Source organism: Balaenoptera ricei, chromosome 9, assembly GCF_028023285.1.
Source record: "Balaenoptera ricei isolate mBalRic1 chromosome 9, mBalRic1.hap2, whole genome shotgun sequence".
NCBI lineage: Eukaryota > Metazoa > Chordata > Mammalia > Artiodactyla > Balaenopteridae > Balaenoptera > Balaenoptera ricei.
In genome coordinates, this window is record NC_082647.1 from 18433829 (window position 1) to 18452309 (window position 18481).

General features: G+C 40.7%; 1 protein-coding gene across 12 annotated transcripts in view; it reads right to left on the reverse strand.

Annotated features, from left to right (window-relative positions):
- CALD1 (caldesmon 1) overlaps positions 1 to 18481 on the reverse strand; it is a 180672-nt gene that overhangs the window by 18470 nt on the left and 143721 nt on the right. For 10 of the 12 annotated variants that reach the window (XM_059933330.1, XM_059933328.1, XM_059933327.1 and 7 more), the window contains 5 exons: positions 16827 to 16973; positions 12392 to 13352; positions 11022 to 11099; positions 5690 to 5832; positions 1587 to 1845 (listed from right to left, as the gene is read on the reverse strand). In XM_059933330.1, the coding sequence (XP_059789313.1) occupies positions 1587 to 1845; positions 5690 to 5832; positions 11022 to 11099; positions 12392 to 13352; positions 16827 to 16973 (1588 nt within the window). The remainder of the gene's footprint in view (positions 1 to 1586; positions 1846 to 5689; positions 5833 to 11021; positions 11100 to 12391; positions 13353 to 16826; positions 16974 to 18481) is intronic. The other 2 variants (XM_059933332.1, XM_059933331.1) reach the window with 1 other exon arrangement.

The window sequence follows — 18481 nt, forward strand, 5'->3', positions numbered from 1 at the left end:
CCCCAGGGAGCTCTCTTACCCCTTCTGCTCTGTGAGGACACAGTGAGAAGACTGCCATCTGTGAACTGGGAAGTGAGGTCTCACTAGACAGAGAATTTGCTGGACTCTGATCTTGGACTTCCTAGCCTCACAACTACGAGAAATAAATTTCTATTGCTTATCAGCCACCCAGTCTATGGCAGTTTGTTACAGCAGCCAGAACTAAGACACTGTGCTTGTAGGGGGTTAGACCAAATCATCTTCTAGGTCCAATCCACTTCTCAGAGTTCACGTTTCTCTTCTGCTTTCATTGATATTCTGCTCCTCTAGATAACAATAATAACAATAATGATAACCATGACTTCCTGAGTGCCTATTATGTACAAGGCACCCTGAATATAATGATTTAATCATCGCCACAATCCTGAAAGTAGATATTTCACAGTTAAGGAAAAGAGGTCTCAGAGTAGTCCAGTGACTCTCCCAAGGTCCCAGCTTGCCAGTGGCAGAGTGTCTGATTCTAAAGCTCTATCATCCCAATTACTTCCTAACCAAAGATCATTGGCTAATTAAGAGCTGGAGTTGAAAGAGACCTTGAAATAATTTATCCAAACTTTCCACAGTTCAGGGAATGTTTGTATAGGATCCATATCGGAAAGTCATCTAAAGTCTTTTTACATATTTTTTAATGATGGGAGAGCACTATCTCCAAAGATTTGTGGGAAAAGCTCTAGGCTGAGTTGGAGAAGCTGGGTCTCAGTACCAATTCTATCACTTATTAGTCAAGTAACTTCACACAGGTTGCTCAAACTATTTGATTCCCACTTCTTTGTCTATAAAATGAGAATAATGTACCTCAGGATGAAAGGAAAAAATGCACCTTGTAAACTGTAGCAATGCTTACAGTAGTTGGTTAAGCACTTGTTCAGTTTTCAAAATTTGCCTTCTTGTAACTTTATCTGTTGTTTTCAGTTCTGTTTAAAAAGACGGAACAAATTCATCTGTTCATAATTACAGGGTTGCTGCTACATGCCTGGCGCTGGGCTGGGTCCTGGGTATACAGTAACGAACAATACTATCACTGCCTGTGAAAATCTAGTTACTTACTGTTCCACTTAAAACACCCCAAAAACTATTTTTGAAAATCTTCTCTATAAAACCTCTTCAAATATCAAAAAACAACTGTCATTATCATGTGACTCGGTTCTTGTAACCAATCTGCAGACTTTTTCATCCTTCTCTGCGAACTGTTCTTTATTGAGGGACATTACAGGGTCATGGATTCAGACAAGTGGGACCTGGGGAAAATGACAAAAACCTCTCTGTGCCTCAGTTTCCTGATCTGTAAAATGGGGATGAGAAGACTACCCATATCAGAGAGTTCTTAGAATTGCCTAAACTAATGTGGATAAAAGCTTTAGAACCATGCCTAGCACACATCAAGCTGATTAACCTTCAAATGTATTTGTAAGAATTCATGTTCGAAAGAGCAGCAGCAGTTCACCTGGGAAGAAACTATTTCCGGGGCTGGAAGGGTCACCGGAGACACGTCCTCAGGGGCTTGGGGAAGACACGACGCCCGCCGGGCCGCGCTGCGCCCGCCTTACCTCCTCTCTGACCTTTCGCTCTGCTTCCTCCTGCCTCCTCCTCTGCTCCTCCTCCTCCAGGACCTTCCTTCGCTCCTCCCTCTTCTTCTTCAGCTCCTCCAGCTCCAAGGCTGCCTCTTGCTGCTTCTGCTTGAGCTTCTCGAACTCCTCGCTTTCAGTTTCCCCGCGGCGGCGGCGCAGCTCCTCCAGCCGCTTGCCGGCTTCCACTTGGGAAGCACCTTCAGCCTCCTTGGCCTCGCTGGCCCTCCCTCCAGGGCGGCTGCAAAGGAGTTGGACACACGTCTGCCTTGCAGCTCCCCTCCTCCCGCCTTAGGGAGGGGATGTCGGCCTGCAGGCTTTGCATCCCACACCGAAATCTCCTCTGCCCTCACTGGACAGTGGGTCCTCACACCTGTCCAAGGGGTAAGTTGGGGTCCACCTGGAATCTCCAGGTCTGAATCTGAGCCCCTGCTCTGCCACTTACCCTGGGTTTCCTTGACTGTACACTGGGGGCGAATAGGCACTGTTGGTGGGATTCTAAATTGACGCAGCCACTATGGAGGCTCCTCAAAAAATTAAAAGTAGAACTGCCATATGACCCAGCAATTCCACTTCTGGGTATTGATCCAAAGAAAATAAAAACAGTGACTCAAAAAGATACATGCACCCCCATGGTCGTGCAGCATAATTTACAGTAGCCAAGGTATGGAAACAACCCAAGTGTCCATTGATGGATGAATGTATAAAGAAAACGTGGTAAAAATACATACAATGGAATATCATTCAGCCACAAAAAGAAGAAATCTTGTTTAAATACTCATTAACAAGTAGTGAGGGCATTCTTAACTGTATCTGAACATAAGTAGCCCATTTCTGACACTTTTGTAACAGATGAATTACTACGGTCTAGTATCATTTATTCCATGTAGAGAATGGCACAGTGTTTCTAGCTATGAAGCAAGAAGAATAAAACAGAAAATGAGTTCAAGATTACACAGTTACCAATATTGATCTTATGTGTACATCTCATGCTTTTAAAATAATGAGGTACGTCTCATGCTTTTAAAATAATGAGGTAGTTCTGAATAAACTATGTCCTTTAGGACTATGCTTTTCAAGCTGCAGTTTGGAAAATCTATTTAGTGGACTGTAATTAGTGTTTAAAAAATGAATTAGGAAACATCAGAGGGCATTACATGGAACAAGGGAAAAGACCATTTCTTGATGTGCTTGTTTCAGTTATAAATATATATGTAGATGTGTAATGGGTTATTCTGTAAAATTTCTTACTAGAAGTTGAGGTTAAAAAGTTAAAGAATATTGTGCTAGGTTCTTGATGGTTAAAGATGGACTTTTATTTTTAACTCATTCAAGGTTAGAGCGTCCCTTAAAACTTGGTATTGCTTTTTCAGTCTTACAGGCCCATAGGCCTGTGACTCCAGAGAGGAACTCTCCCTTTTCAGTTAAAGTCTCTCCATCTTCAGAGATGAGTTTGCTCTCTCTTTATGTTCATCGTGTTAGTGTCTGGTAGGACTGGCAAACACATGCCTAGAGAAACTTCTCTGGATTCCACTAGGTGTCACTCAGTCCTTATATTGGGCATTCAAATGCCCATCATTAGGGACTGGTTAAATAAATCATGACCCATCCACCCAGTGGGACACTCTAACATTAACTGTAGGCTTATATTCACTGGTATAGAAGGCTAGCTAAGATACATTGCTATGCACAAAGCAAGAATCACTTTAAAATAAAGATTTAAAATTATATACACATATACATACTCTATGTATATGTGTGTGTGTGTGTGTGTGTGTGTGTTTTGAATGTATATACATAGAGAGCATCTGGAAAAGATGTTACTGGTGGTTTCCTTGGGTGATGGGTACTTAACTTGCTCCTTGAATTGAGATTTTCATGTCACGTTTTAGAGAAAACAATTTAGCTATAAGAAAATGGGTCTATCAAAGGGAACAGTAATTAAATCAAACAAAAGGAGCTATGCTCAAAACAGGAACAAGAGTTCTGTCCACATCACCTCTGCTCAGATATGCAGGCATGCCCTCAGCATTAGGGTAGCACTAATATGGAAATTTCTTCCAGAAGGTTCTTTCCTCTATCCTTGGCTTCGCTAGGTGAAAGTTGAGATGAACATCAGACCTTTCACCACGAACACAGCTTGTTTTCAGTTAGACTATTAGGCACTAAGCTAAGGTAAATAGAGGCTCTTACTCCCTTCTTGGCTCCTCACCTTGTAACCATATGGAGCAAAACGAGGCGTCTCTGCTTCTATCGGCATCAACTTCTAATTGAAACTAAAACTAAGGTATGTTGGCAGCTAAACAAAAACTAACAATATGGTGGCAGCTTGTTTCATTTTTTTTCTGCCCAAACATAGAAAAATTAAAGCAAGAGTCCCATTTACAGGTTCTCACTGCTTAATCTGTTGCCATCCCTTGTGACTTCTCTCTTTGAGTTACCCAGTTATCTGGATTTTCAAACAATGGGCATGTTAATTATTAATTTGAGCTTTGACTGAAGCTGGTTGACAAGTTTGCCAATTGTTAACCAAACTTCTTTCTACTGACAGATTTTTTTAACGTTATTTCTCTTAACAAAATTGTACACTTATCTACAACACATGTTTTAAACTATCAAGTAATTAAACACTAATATTATTAGGTAATATTCTTTGAACACTTTTTATGAACCTGACACTGTTCTAGGGCTTTAACACATTAAACTACCGGCACTTCAGCAAGCTCTGCACTCAGCTTATCAGCCTGAATCAAACTTGATTTCTAGATTTTCTATGAATTCCTAATAAACTTCACTTTTACATCTACTTTCTTGCCAATCCCAAGTAACATCTATAGGTTCTACCCTTCTCACTCCTTCACACTTTATTTAGTCTTTGAATACACACCTTTTCTTCCATGTGCTTTCGGCTCTCTTTTGGATAATTGTGACTAGGTTTCTGCTCAAATTTTTGTGTAGAAAAATTGTTTGGGAACAACTATATTTACGTAACATCTTAGCGCAGCTGGAAATGTCCATCCTTAGTAGTTCCGTTTGCTTCTGGATATTACACATGCTTTGGTGTAAGGAGCAGTCTGACTTCTATACAATACCTACTTGGAACTTTCTTCTTTGAAGTGTTCCGAAAAACAGGGTCTATAGGCAAGGCGGCTGCCAAAGAACAACCCCATGGGAATCCATGTTACAGGGACCCAAGACTCTTTTCCAGAACACCTGGCACAGCAGCCAGTGACATAACAGAGATTGGAATTTGGCACTAGCGGTTGGAGGGAGTGTGTGTGTAGGAATGGGGCTCAGAGAGTTAGGTAGCCAGGTGTCCATGGCAGGCTTCTGCAACTTGAGTCCTTCTACAAAGCTGATGGGGGGCTCTCCATAGTCAACGTACCTAGAAGTGAGGATTTGCCTGCATATACTTGTCTATCTGTCCTAAAATCCATCGCCATAATGGGGGAGGGGATAGGGAGGGGAAGCCGAAGCTCTGCAAGAGGGTTTTCCAAACTGGAGCATTAGTTGCGTGCCCTCTTCCCCCCTCTTAGAGATTCCCAAGGCAAATTAACATCAAGGGCTCTCAAAGTGGTAAAGAGATCTGACTCATTTAGTTTAAACCAATGTTTCCAAAGTATTTGGCCACAGGGAAATCTAAGTTGTATGCAGCAATTTATTTACAACCTTTAGAAAATACATTCTTTAAAATGGTACTGAGAAGGGTCTCTTATGAAGTTGGCTGGACCATACAGACAATGAGTCAATGACAACTCCAGTCATAATGTTTTCTAATAAACTGATCTTACATGAACATATTAGATCAGCGAACAAAAACATGGATGCCAAGCATGATCTGCCTTGCCAAATAATGGGAAAAGCAGATCAAACCTTGTCTGAGCAATGCCTGCTGGTCCCCTGTTAGTGACTGATAGCCAGACCTGCTGACTGAGTATCTCTAAGACAATGGCCAATGACCTCACAACAAAGGTATGTTGCCTGTTAGCACATTTCTGTCTGGAAGCACAGGGTAGGGAGACTGATTATTATTATTATTTTTCACATATGAACACAGTCACTGTTAACTAGCCACAACTTCTTACCTGAAAGTATTCTCAGTGTGTTTAAGTTTGTGGGTCATGAATTCTCCATTCTGCGACTTCATTTCTGTAAATCCCTTCTTTCCATCCAAGAAGCTCTTAACTTCTTTGCTTTCTTTGTCCTTTTTAGTCTTCTCATCTTTGATCTAACCAATGGTACATATCAGGAAGAAACATAATGATAATAATCTTAATTAGGTTTTGGTTGGTATCACCAAATAAGACCCAACATCGTTAGGAAACCAGAAAACTCAGAAGTAAAACAAACTACTGGAGAATGATGTGGTAGAGCTGGAATCAGAGGAAATTCTTAGAGCATAAGCTATGGTCCTCCAGCCTCAGAGCAAAGACCTTGACCACAGTTTTAGGAGGTCAAGATCATCCCTTATTTCACTGAGGTTTTATTTTCTAAAGTAGTGGAGGTGTTACCATTTAGAAACTACTGTGTTCTGGGAACTCCACATAAGAGTGGTTGTTTTCAGTTCCCACTGGGAGGAGCAATTATTAGTGTGGCCTTGATGGGAGAATGGCCAGGTTGCTTGGACAGATTTCTTCTTGGATGAAGGGCACGTCTTTGAGAAGGACACAGATGTGTTGAGGAGGGAATAAGAAACCTACTGAGCCAGATCTGTCAAGCCAATTTTGGCAGATGTCAGAGGAAGACCACCCTAGTATCTTAATCAAATGAATAACTAGGGTCCTCAGGATAGAAGACATAATAACCCTACCTTTAGCGGGATGACTCAGAGACCTGTAGGGCCATGTTTGTAGTCATCTCAACCATTAAAGATAGAATGGAACAGGAAAAATTCCAGGGTTGACTTTGACTTCCATTGAAGGTAATAATTTAGTCTCTGGAAGTGGCTTTATGATTGTTATGGAGGACAGAGGAAGGTGATACATGGAGAGCTGGTGTTAGCTTTAATTTTTTTTTTTTGTGGGTTTTGTGTTACAAGTTCCTCACAGTGAGTGAGACAGATTATTTCAAAGTATACTGAATTTACATAGCTTTTTTGGGGGGTAAAGGAGTTCAGATTATCATCTCACCCATTCTTAAAAAATGAGTGTGAAAACAGGTGAGGCTCATTATTTCTCATTTCAAGACAGTGACAAAGCACTAACCTTATAAAGAAACCTAAGGAGGAGGGTTTAGGCATAAGAACTCAAGGCTTCAAGGACTGCCCAGGATGGTCTCCCCTTACCTCATCACTCACCTCTTCGCAGCTGTTATACTTCAGATACCTAACCCCCGCCCAAGTGCATGTTTTACTAAGCAGAGGACATTTTTTTGCTCTTTACTGATGAACCTTCAGTAGTCCTTTGCCTGATTGCCTTTGTTGAGTATTACTTGATTAAATTACTATCGATGGACTATTCACTACCATGTTGCCCTAATCAGTTAAGACTTTAATCTTTCTCCAAAGGGCATATATCTAGGACATCCCTTGGACATGCTGAAGAGGGGGGCTGTTATTTTGCCATTCTCTCTGAGAGCTTTGTAATCCGAGTTTTAGCTCTATTGCTGTCAACAAACTAGCTGTTACTTGAAGTCACCTAGCTTTTCTGGAATGCTGGCTCCATGTACATAAAAAGAGACGGGTGGACTAGACGATCCCTTCCTAATCTTTCATCCTGTCATTTCCCTCTTGGCTCCAGATTTGTCCTCAGAGGCGACAGAGAAGAGAAGGAAGCTCCTAGTCTGTCCTACAGCTTTAATAAGGCTCCTTGGTGACTATCCTTGCCTGATGGTAAATCAGTATTCATTGGGCAGGCAGGAGCAAGCAAAGTCTCTTCTCGTTTTGACCTACCATTGTTGGGTATAGTTCCAGAAACGATGGACTGGAGTTTATATCCTGGTTAAGAAGTATCTGGGGATACACGTTTAAGGGTGATGGGGTCCCATTTCAGGGAACCCATGAAAGAAATTGTGAGTCAAATCTCATAGTTTGTGGAGCACTATACAAAGAGAAATTCCCTTTAACTCGTTTCTCCTATTTTGGAGTCTCAGATATTTCCCACATACCTCCCCAAATGTACTATCTAATTTACCATCCAAAAATGTACTATCTAATTTACCATGTGTATAAAATAGATTTGTAAAACAATACATGTCTAACAAGAAAAATCCCTTTTTTTCAAGCTCTGCCTTTATTGGCAAAGTTATGGTAGATGGTATGCTTATATTCTCTTTGGAAGACTTTCTTAGAAAAATTCCCAATGAAATAATGATAATGATGCTGACTGCAAATTATTTTTTCTTTCTGGGAAATGAATAAAGAAAGTAATTCCATAACACTTTAGGAAGCACAGTGGGATGGATTCTATAGCAGATTCAACCTAAGCTAATGGGATATTCTGAGCCCACTCGGAAAAGCATTAGAGCCTCTAGATCAAAATGTTACCATGAAGAGAATCTATGCTGATGGATTAATACGGGGTTACGTATCCTGAAGGAGCTAAAGTGCTTCCTATACAGATAACACCAGCATGCTCATGTGAAAGGCTCTGGTCAAATGTGATCATTGGGATAACACTATGGGTATCTGGGATATTCAGTGGGATAACACATGGGTGTATGTGTGTGGGCTGGGAATTCCAGTGACATGCCCTTGTGCCAGAGAGACACTCAGAAGGTTGTGAGCAAGTCTGAAAGGACTGAGATGCCAGTCTCTGTGCTGCAACGCTTTGCATCATTTGATTCCAGAATAGTGATAAGAACTGTTGCAAGTTACAGTTTTTCAGACTAAGTTGAATATACTTTTGTTAGATTCAGAAGCCTCAATTCCTTTTCCAAGTCCAATGTCTACCACATGGATATCCTTGCTACTTGCTACTGGTCCACGGACAACATGGATTTCACCAGGGAGCTGAGGCTCTACCCAGACCCACTGAGTCAGAGACTGTGTTTCACAAGGTTCCCAGGTGATCAGCATGCACACTGATGTTTAGTGAGAGGCTCTGGCCTACGTGGTATGAACATCAGTTTCAATATTATATGAATAGCTCTGCTGGAAACTGTTTTCCTATTAGAGGTCAGAACAAAAAAAGAGCTCTGGGGTCAAGAACTAAAAGGAGGCATTTTATAGCACAGGGAACTATATTCAGTATCCTATGATAAACTGTAATGGAAAAGAATATCAAAAAAAAGAATGTATATATATGTATAACCGAATCACTTTGCTGTACAGCAGAAATTAACACAACACTGCACTTCAACTATACTTCAATAAAAAAAAAATTTTTTTTAATTAAAAGGAGGCATTTTATAGTTGGGGAAGAGAAAAAGCTAAATTAGGTTTCAAGGTTGCTGGTCATCCGCGATCCATCACCACAAAGAGTTAAACTGCACTGGGAGAAAGAAGGTTTTTTTGTAAGGTATTGGAGTGACTTCTGGAAATGTTGCTCACCTGACGTTTGTGTTTACCTATCCTGCGTATTTCCTTGAATTCAAAGGAAAGACTTTTTTTGAGGGGGGGGGACAAAAAGGTGGGATGCGGGGCGGGGATGGAGGAGGGCGTTTACAATGGCTAAATCATGTAAAATATGATTTAAAGTTATCTACATGAAGCAACTACACAAATAGCTGGAGAGGGGGAAAATCTAGTCATTCAACTAGTAATTTATGTATGCAATGTTAAAACAGGAATAGCAGATTTTTTTTTTTTTTTTTTTAAGCTTGGGTTGAGGAGCTAACCTGTCCTTGTGTCAAAAAGAGGCCAAGTTTTGGGACACTGGAATGTGCTGGAGGGCAAACAGGGAAAGAGGCAGGTCTGAAATCATCATACCATGGCCATTATTGAACTGGGGCCTTATCTGAAAAGAGGCAAAAGGATGATTGGATGACTGCTGATGAGCCCCTTCTAGCTCACGGACACAATACATGAACACAGAATGCCTTGGTCATTAAAAACAAATCACATCTTAGTGAACTGAATTAAATTAGGATGAATTCAAACAGTTATTCAGCGTCTCCTCCTCCACATAAACTTAATCACTGAGTTATGATTTCATGCCCTCTTCCTTCTGTACTTAAAGATATTCCCCACAAAACACTAGCTTTAGAGATGAACCCATGTGGGATATTTCTGTTTGAGTTTAGTCCCAAGGTAATTGTCATGTTTTGGAGATGAATTTGTAGGTGTTCTTCTGTTACAAAATGAGAACAATGTCTCCCAACACGTTTAACAATTTCTTTAGCTGCTTCATTAGAGCCAAATTCAATTTTCTAGTTATTAGTATTTACTCTTTCTCCTGCTTTTAACTGGGCAGTGTTCACATTCAGTTTTCACTCCCAAGCCACCACAAGTTCTATTAGAAACAGGGAGGAACACATACCGTAAACAAAATAAACATAACATGAACTAGGAGTTCTTACTTTTTACGTGAATCTTAGGAAAAAAAAGTTTAAGAAAATAACCATCCCCCTGTCTAATCTCATCTATTTGCTAAATATGGATTTTTCTGTGTCTTATTCTGTGCCATAATGGGCAGAGAAATGCAGCAAGAGTCCATTTGAGTTGGAGCTCAATAGCTACAATTCAGTCCCACAGGCAGAGTAATTCAAGTCTTTTTACCTTTGATACTTTAATTTTACCATGTTTAAGTACTTTGAACTTGTTAAATACTGTCATAGTTTTTAGGATTGCTTGGAACTGACATAAGCATGATGGTTAAAACAAGGTCAGGCTTTCTGATGCAGCATTTTAATTATGTCGGGGGCATAATGACATTCTCTCTGCAGCTCTGGTCCACTGACTTGTTTACTTACCTACAGTCAAACACCCTGGCACCAGCTCCTGTGTGTGCCTCAGAAATGCAATGCAGAACATTGTGCCAAACTTTTCTTTTGAAAACCAAATATCATCTTCAGTTCATCAAATTTTTTACTGAGATGTGTGGGAGTATTTTTCCTTTGAAAAGTTAAATCATTAATCAAAGCCAGTTGGAAATATTTCATGATTGAAATGAAAGTAGGATGGCTCAAGGAAAAAAAAATAGCACTTGGGAGAGTAGAAAGTGGGTAAGATTGATCAGAGGAGTGTTTTTCAAGCTTTCTGACTGTGACCCACAGTAAATAAAGACAATTTATATCACAGTGCAATACCTACTGGCCACGATGCCATCTGATATTTTCTATTCTATTTCATTTTAAAAATACAGATTGACACAGTTAGCTAATTTTGAGATGCTTTAAGCTGATTTCACCATTCAGTGGATCATGAGTCATGGCTTGGAAAACACTGGATTAGAGGTTACAATTTTCATCAGACCTGAAATGCCATGGAACGCTGCTCTCTGAGGCTTTATGACTAGGTTCTGTCTCAATGATATTTACCTCTTCTTTTTTGAAGGTAGGCTTGTCTTCTTGGGACTTTCCTCTTTTAGCTTGCATTTTAGCCCCCCTTTCTTCTTCCTTTTTATTTTCAAGAATGGTAAGGTCACTCATTTAAAAGAAGCCCTTGCTAGCTTACAAGAGTGAGAGGGTGCTCAGGTCACTCTGCATGTGGCGTGAAGTGACTTCTCTTTGGCTGTCCCAATGCTCACATTCCCCCCATGCCAGTGGTTCTAAACAGCAACGTGGGACAGTTTCCTCCCACCAAAACCTTTTCTCATGAGCCTGCCATCGTGCTCACTGAAATCTAGCGTGATGTGGTGCATCTAGTGCGTGTTGACAAATCTTGTGTGTGGTCTGGTGCATCTTGTTCCTGATCATCTCAATGGAAGCTGTGTTTATGAGCCCCTTGTAAGAAGCAGGAGTGAAAGACAACTTCAGTGCAATGCAGACTTAGCGATAGAGAGTTCTCGCTGGAAACGTGGATACACAAGCATTTCTTTTTTCTTTTTCTTTTTTTTTTTTTTGCGGGGTAGATGGTGGTGGTACGGTGGTGGTGGTTAGGTATAGTGCTTTTAATGCAGCCTTGCAGACAGACGAAAAAATATTTCTTAGCTTACAAATATTCCCCCACCACCAATTTCCACACTTCCTTCTGCTACATAAATTTGCGTCACCCAGGTGGTAAAAGACGCAAAACGTGTGCTCTTAATTGCCAGTCAGTTTTCAGTGGATGCTACCCCAGATGAATGGCTTTCTGCAAGTTTACATTAAGCTCAGGTCTACATGATGGCAAATCAGGGTTTTGACACTTTTTATAAAAGGTCCAAACTGGCTCCTTTCCCTCCCTTATTACCAGTTAATTCCAAGGGGGTTATTTTGCCTCCTTAAGATGATATTTCTGACCATGATTCATCATGTCAGTTTCCCACCCCAACTTTTAGCATATTTTATTAAATGCCAAACACACAGATAAAGTGAGGAGTTATGGTCCCCCTGCCTCATGTAGACCTGTGGATAGAGATAAGTTGTTAAAAGGAATGAGTTTAGATGCAGTGCAGAATCATAAGTCAATGCAGCACCACCACATTTGTCATCTTTGGGTTAATTCATTTTTTCTGGTATTCATAGCAACCAAGCACAGAGCAATTCACTTCTCTCTGGTTGTACCAGTAAATTTGGTTGGTGGAATAGTTAGATATCAATTGATTGCTTTATGCTTGCACATTGCTATGACCTAAAAAAATGAGCAGCTTGCCAAATGATCAAGCACGTGGGGCTGTAGGAATGTGGGCTCAGTCCCAAATTTGATGTGCATTACATTTCTCATAAGTTGCAGGCATCACACATTTGGTGCAAAATGTTTACTGTACCTGTTTCTTTTGGACAGCTGTCTGAAGTTTATCTTCTTGTACTTTCTTTTCATTGACCCACTTCCCTTCTGTTTTCTCCTCTACCTTTTCCCCTTTTACCTTTTTCTCTTGCATTTCCCTTTTTTTCTCTTCTAGTTGCTTCTTACGTTTTTGCTCTTCTATCTTAGCTCTCTCTTCTTCCTCTGCCTTTGCCCTCTGCCTCTCCTCTGCTGCCCTTCTCTCCTCCTCCTTAATCCTTTCCCTCTCCTTTGCCTCCCGTCTTTCTCTCTCTTGTGCAGCTGCTTTTTCTTCTGCTTCCTTTCTTGCTTTCTCCTCTGCTATCTTTCGTTCTTGCTCGGCTTTAATTCTTTCCCTTTCTTCTGCTTCCAACCTGGCCCTTTCTGCCTCAGCTCTTTCCCTTGCTTCCTGTTCCATCTTTTCATTATGGGGAATCTCATCTGAGCCTTTTTCCCTCTCCTCTTCTGTCTTAGGCTCATCTGTACCGATTTGCCCATTTTTCAATGACATTACTGTTTCCTCCTGGGTTTCTGCTGCTTTCTCTTCTGCCACCACCTCTACCTGATTTTCTTCAATGCTCCCTTGCTTTGGCTTCTCTTCTTCTTCGTCCTCCTTTTCTTTTTCCTCTTCCTTTTTCTCTTCAGCATCCATCCACTCATTCTTCTGGTGGGACTTGGTGACTGTTTCTGTTTCCTCTATCTCGTATCTTTCTCGGCGACTTTCGCTTTTTTCTTCCTTCTCCGCCATTTCATTTTCTGCTGTGTTGTTTTGCATTCTTCTGCTGGGTAGCAACAAACTTGCATCTGCTATTGTTGGGTCAGAATCCTTCTGGCGCTCCAGTGCTTCCTGAAGGCGTTTCTGGCGTCTTTCCTCCCGCCGGGCCAGGCGCTCCAGGAGTGCAGCCTCATCATCGGCCTCCACCTGAGTGTCTGGGGTGGTCGTCTTGACCTCCTCGTCGGGCACACTGGACAACAGAAACAACAGCAAGGACAGCTTGCTGATTAATCGGTCAGCTGGACTCATGTGCTGTGCCACATGGGAACTGTAGCAGATATACACATCTCCCCATATACAACCCCATATTAGTACATTCCTGCCTGGCTTTCAACTGGCAGCATATGCAAATCTTTGCCCATGGTCTTTCTCTGGCCATGGGGAATCTATTCTGTACACTAGAAGTGCTCTGAGTATTAATGCCACCTGGGCATTTTGCCTCAAGCAACAATTGATGAGCATTAATGCGTAAATACCTCAGCTCCCCTCACCTTTGGAATCAGATAGCACTGAGGTGCCTATACCGCAGTGGATCTTAGAGTTCCCCGGTGGAATTAAGCTCCTGATACCCACAGTGGTAATTTGCTTGGTAATGAAACCTTTATTTGGTTGCCTTCCCTTCTCTGTCTCACTTCCCCACACTGCTACCACTTTTTCCTGGGATCATGTTATAAGTAAACTGTGCTCAAATCTTTGTTTCAGAATCTGACTTTCAGGGAACTCAAACTAAGACAAGAACCAAACTGAAAAAATGAATTCCTCTTGTATCATGTAGTGTTCCCACATGTTGCCAAGTCATCTGGAATTCCTGATCTGGATTGCTGGAACACTAAGCACTTTGAGAGGATGGGGGTGTATGTTATAGTGAGGAGATGCTATACTCAGGCCACTGACCCCCATGGTGGAGACATCTAACTGTCCACCACAATTTATGCTCCTCTTTCCTTAGTCACAGGGAAGTGATTGCCTGTCAAGGATTATATTTCCCACCCTCCCCTCTTCCTCGCACCTAGGTGGGGCCCCATGACCAATAATTCCAATGAAATGTGAGCAGAAGTGAGATGTCCAGACCAGGACAAGTAAGAAGCAGAGGTACATTCTCTTCCCTTTCTATCTCTGTCTACTGGCTAGATCAGAGGACTCCAAAGCCCCTGAAGTTGACAGAGTCACAGGAGGAAAGAAGATAGGGAACCAGTTCTACCAGTCACAAATACCCACACTGGACTAGTATGTGTTATTGCATCAAACTACTAAAATTTGGGGACTCATTGTTAAAGCAGCTGATGTTGCCCTAACTAATAAATATACCATCTCCATTCTTTGTCAAGATTTCCATGAATAAAGGGTCTCTTGCCCTTCTTTTCTTCAGTAGACAAAGAACAGTTAAATTTGATGCTTATAAAAAAAGAAAAGAAAATCTCTAAAAACCAAACTGTAGCATGTCCACCACTGTGCTCACTATTGCAGGATGCTGGACACTGCCCATGCCAGGGGTGCTGGTCTTCACTGCAGGAAACAACCAGTCATGTGATACTAGGACTGTGACCAGAGTTGGAAGAACATGCCTCGCAATGTTTAGAAACTCTATCAAATTTCATGGTTCATACCAACCTTGGCCCTTTTGAAGTTCAAGTTCACTTAATTTTGGAAAAACACATTTCACATTTAACAACAAGAAATGGCAGACTAAAGGCTAGATTCTAAACTTTCTTGGCCTCAGCTGTTGCTGTAAGATACTGTCTCCATGAATTAGACACATAAAGATTAAATTTCTCTGAAAATGCAAATAGTTTAGAATTTAAGGGGGAAAATCTATGTACATAAGGCATTTGGATCAACTGAATTCAAATAATTTTTAAGAGGTACCCCAAATTCCAAAATGCTAGCTGGCTTAAAGAACTCTTGAGTTAAGAAACAACAGACTCTACTGAACCTTTCTTTGCTATTTATAAATCAGGACAGCAATCAACAGGAGAAGCTGAGTACCAGTCAGTTGTTTAGCCGCAAGAAGAATACTTATTCTTCTTGTGGCTAACTAGTATGTCAGAGGTAAATCACATGTTATCAGATCTGAATATGCGCTACTAAAAAAAAGAATTTTGTACTCAATCAATGCATGAAATAACTAATAATAGTAAAATGTGAAAAAAGAAGAGAAACACAAGTAGAAGCAAGATTTTAAAAGCAAGAAAACTATAGGCACTAGTAATTTTTTAAGGCATTGTTGATTACTCACTAATAACCAGATTCACAAAAGGCCTTAAAATGTCATTTTTAAACTCTTTCTTTCCCATGCCCTTCAACTCAGAAATAGAAAAGGCAGTGAAGACTATGCAGCCCTGATCTGTAAGACTCTGCTACCATCTTCCTAATAATGGTCAAAATTACTATGTGCAAGCACTGTGTATTTTACAGGTATTATCATCTCATTTAAATTTAACAACATTCCTAAAAGAAAGGTATGATTTTTACTTCCATTGGACTGAAGAAATACAGTTAGTGAAGAAAGGGTCAAGCTGGGATTCAAAGCCAGGTAGTGAACCCCAGAGAACCTCTTTGCTATACTCCCTCCCTAATCAGGAGCTACTTACTGAGGGACAAAGTCTGTTTTTCCACCTAACCAAGAAGCTTCCTGATTGAATCATCCTGCCTGCCAGCATGTTCACTACTGCCTTCAGAAACCCTCTGTGTACCCACTCAAATTCACGTTAAAGAGGCCAGAACTCTTTCCCTTCAGAACTTTCTACACAGATTGAATGAAGGGGATTATCAAATACAGTGCCCTCCCAACACACACAAAATAGAAGAATCTAAAACCAAAGCCACACAAAAGATCTCACATGGTGATTTCATTATATTTAACCAGTCCACAATTTAAAAATAAAATTATTTTTTTTCTCCATTCCCCCTCCCCATCTTTTCTATACCTTGGGGCATATAAATGATATATACTAACTATTAGCGTAATGCACTGTGTGACCTTGTATGTGTGAACTTGTAAAAGCCCCTTTTGAAAAAGTTGAACTTATTAAGTATTCTCGACTTTCCTGATTTCTACCAGGACTGGTATAGGAAAAAATGTAGTACTAAACTCATAAGCTTGTTTGAATAATTACATTAAATTAAACAGGATTCTGCACCTTGTTGAATATTGTAGAGATCAAAGAATACTGGTTTAGGGTGTACATCAGGAAAAATAAGACATTTGCAATTCATGCCTACTTTTAAAATTCAAATATTATCTGCTACTGGTAGGTACAGAGGACTATTAAACGAATACATCTTCAGTTCAAAACAGATAACAATACCCTAAAGAATGAAGGTAAATAGTTTTCTTTATTTAAGCATATAACCCACGATTTTTAGTAAATAAAAAATTTACTAGATTACAAAAGAAAATAAAATCCTTCAACTGGGGTGTGTTTAGGGGATGGGATGCGGGGGGTGGGGTGGGGAGAAAGGAGCATTGGTGTCCTAATGTCTAAATCAGATTGACTGTCCAATCTGGTTAGTTGCCTAAAATATCCACAGAAGAATTAAACAAGCTAGAAAGACGGAAAGAGTTGAATTGGGCTGAGAAGGGGATGCTTTGCCCAACACATTCCTTTCATCAGACAGGCTAAGAAGCAACTGGAAAAATTCTCCCTTCTGAAGAGGACAGTACCTGTTCTGGGTATTGACCTCCACTTGGTCAGTCACCTGTCCCAAGGATTCTTCCTCTTGCTTCTGCCGCAGCCTTTCCTGCCGGGCACGGCGGCGCCGTTCCCGGGCGGCCTCTTCCTCATCATCGTCGTTCCGCTGGTAGGCAATTCTGTAACATCACAAAGACAACTTCTTGAGCTTGCCAACTGCCCACCATCTTCACCAGCTTCTTGGAAGGATCGACCCTGAACTTGACTACTTACTGAAACATAGAGTTCTAAAAGGATGGTTCTGTTCCTTAAGTTTAGAGACCTGATCTGACTAGTTTTTAAACTTTTAAGTATCTGAAAAGCATTAGTCCAATAGCTACAGAGGATAATTTACAATGACCAAATAACAGCTTAAACTAAAAAAATTTACACAAAAGCAACTGCCTTTGGAGACTGTGGGTTAGCATATTTAGATTTCTTTACTCAGCTGATGATTAGCATGTTAAGATTTAGAAGCAGAAATCCAAAGAACTGAACTGAAAGTACTCAAAACACTTATTGAAAAGATTCAGCATGTTGTATGAATTATTTGTGGATATGTTGTCACAAAGGTCAGAAAAGAATCAAGTTATGTTACCAAACCAGGACTTTGGCATTAATAAGCCAAACAGCTAACTAAAATCCAGAGCAGGATATCCTCTTTGCTTGGATTTAATTTTTTCCTTTTTGTTCACTTTCACTGAAGAAAAGTGTTATTGACAACTGATAGGAGGCTTCACAGTCAGTGCAGCGCCCTCTAAGGCCCCCTCTTTTGTTCTAAAACTGCTTCAGTGTCCCACTACCCACACGCTGGGCACATCTTGGGAGCCCACGGGTGTGTATTTAGATAGAAACCTAAGGGCTAAGGCAGGTAGAAGAGGCGCAGAGGGTTTCACATGCATATATGGTATTTAGCTTTCCTAGTTTATTGGAAGCAAAGAACTACTTAGGGAAATTATACAATCAATATCACTAGTTAGATACGTTTCCCCTAATATTTATTCCCCAGTAAAGAATCGGAGCCGGGGAACTCCAGATGCCCAGACTCATGAGGAGATAGCCTGCGTGGTCACCTGGCTGTTTTGGAAGGAGGACTGTGTACGGACATACGGCGCGCTGAGAAGGCATGGCAGGGCTGGCTCGCCCAGGAACGAGCTGGCCCGACGGACGCACGGAACGCAGTGGCGCTGCACTGTGCAGCAGACTGCTGTTTACCTTGGAGAGTTAACACGCTTTTTTACAGCGTTACTTACATATCTACAAATAGACATCCAGGTATGTAAACGTTTCATGCTTATCAATAATGACGAAGCTAAAATAATTTACAAATGAAAGAAAACAAAACAGCAGAATCATATAATTTATACCAACGAAACGAACCTAATATGACTGATGATGGTTTGCTCATGTTAGATTTACAAACTAGGTACTTTTAGATCCAGTACTTCACTTTACCTATCTTTTGACTTCAATAATACAAATGCTATGAATGTTTTTGACCTTACAAAAACAAGATGAACAGTTCTGAAGGTTGGTTGGTTTGTTCTTTGCTACTTAAGAAACTCCGACTTCATACTTGCTAAAATGTGCTAGTGTGCAATATTCAAATGCCAATATAAATAAACTGTCACTTAGTAATTGTATAAAG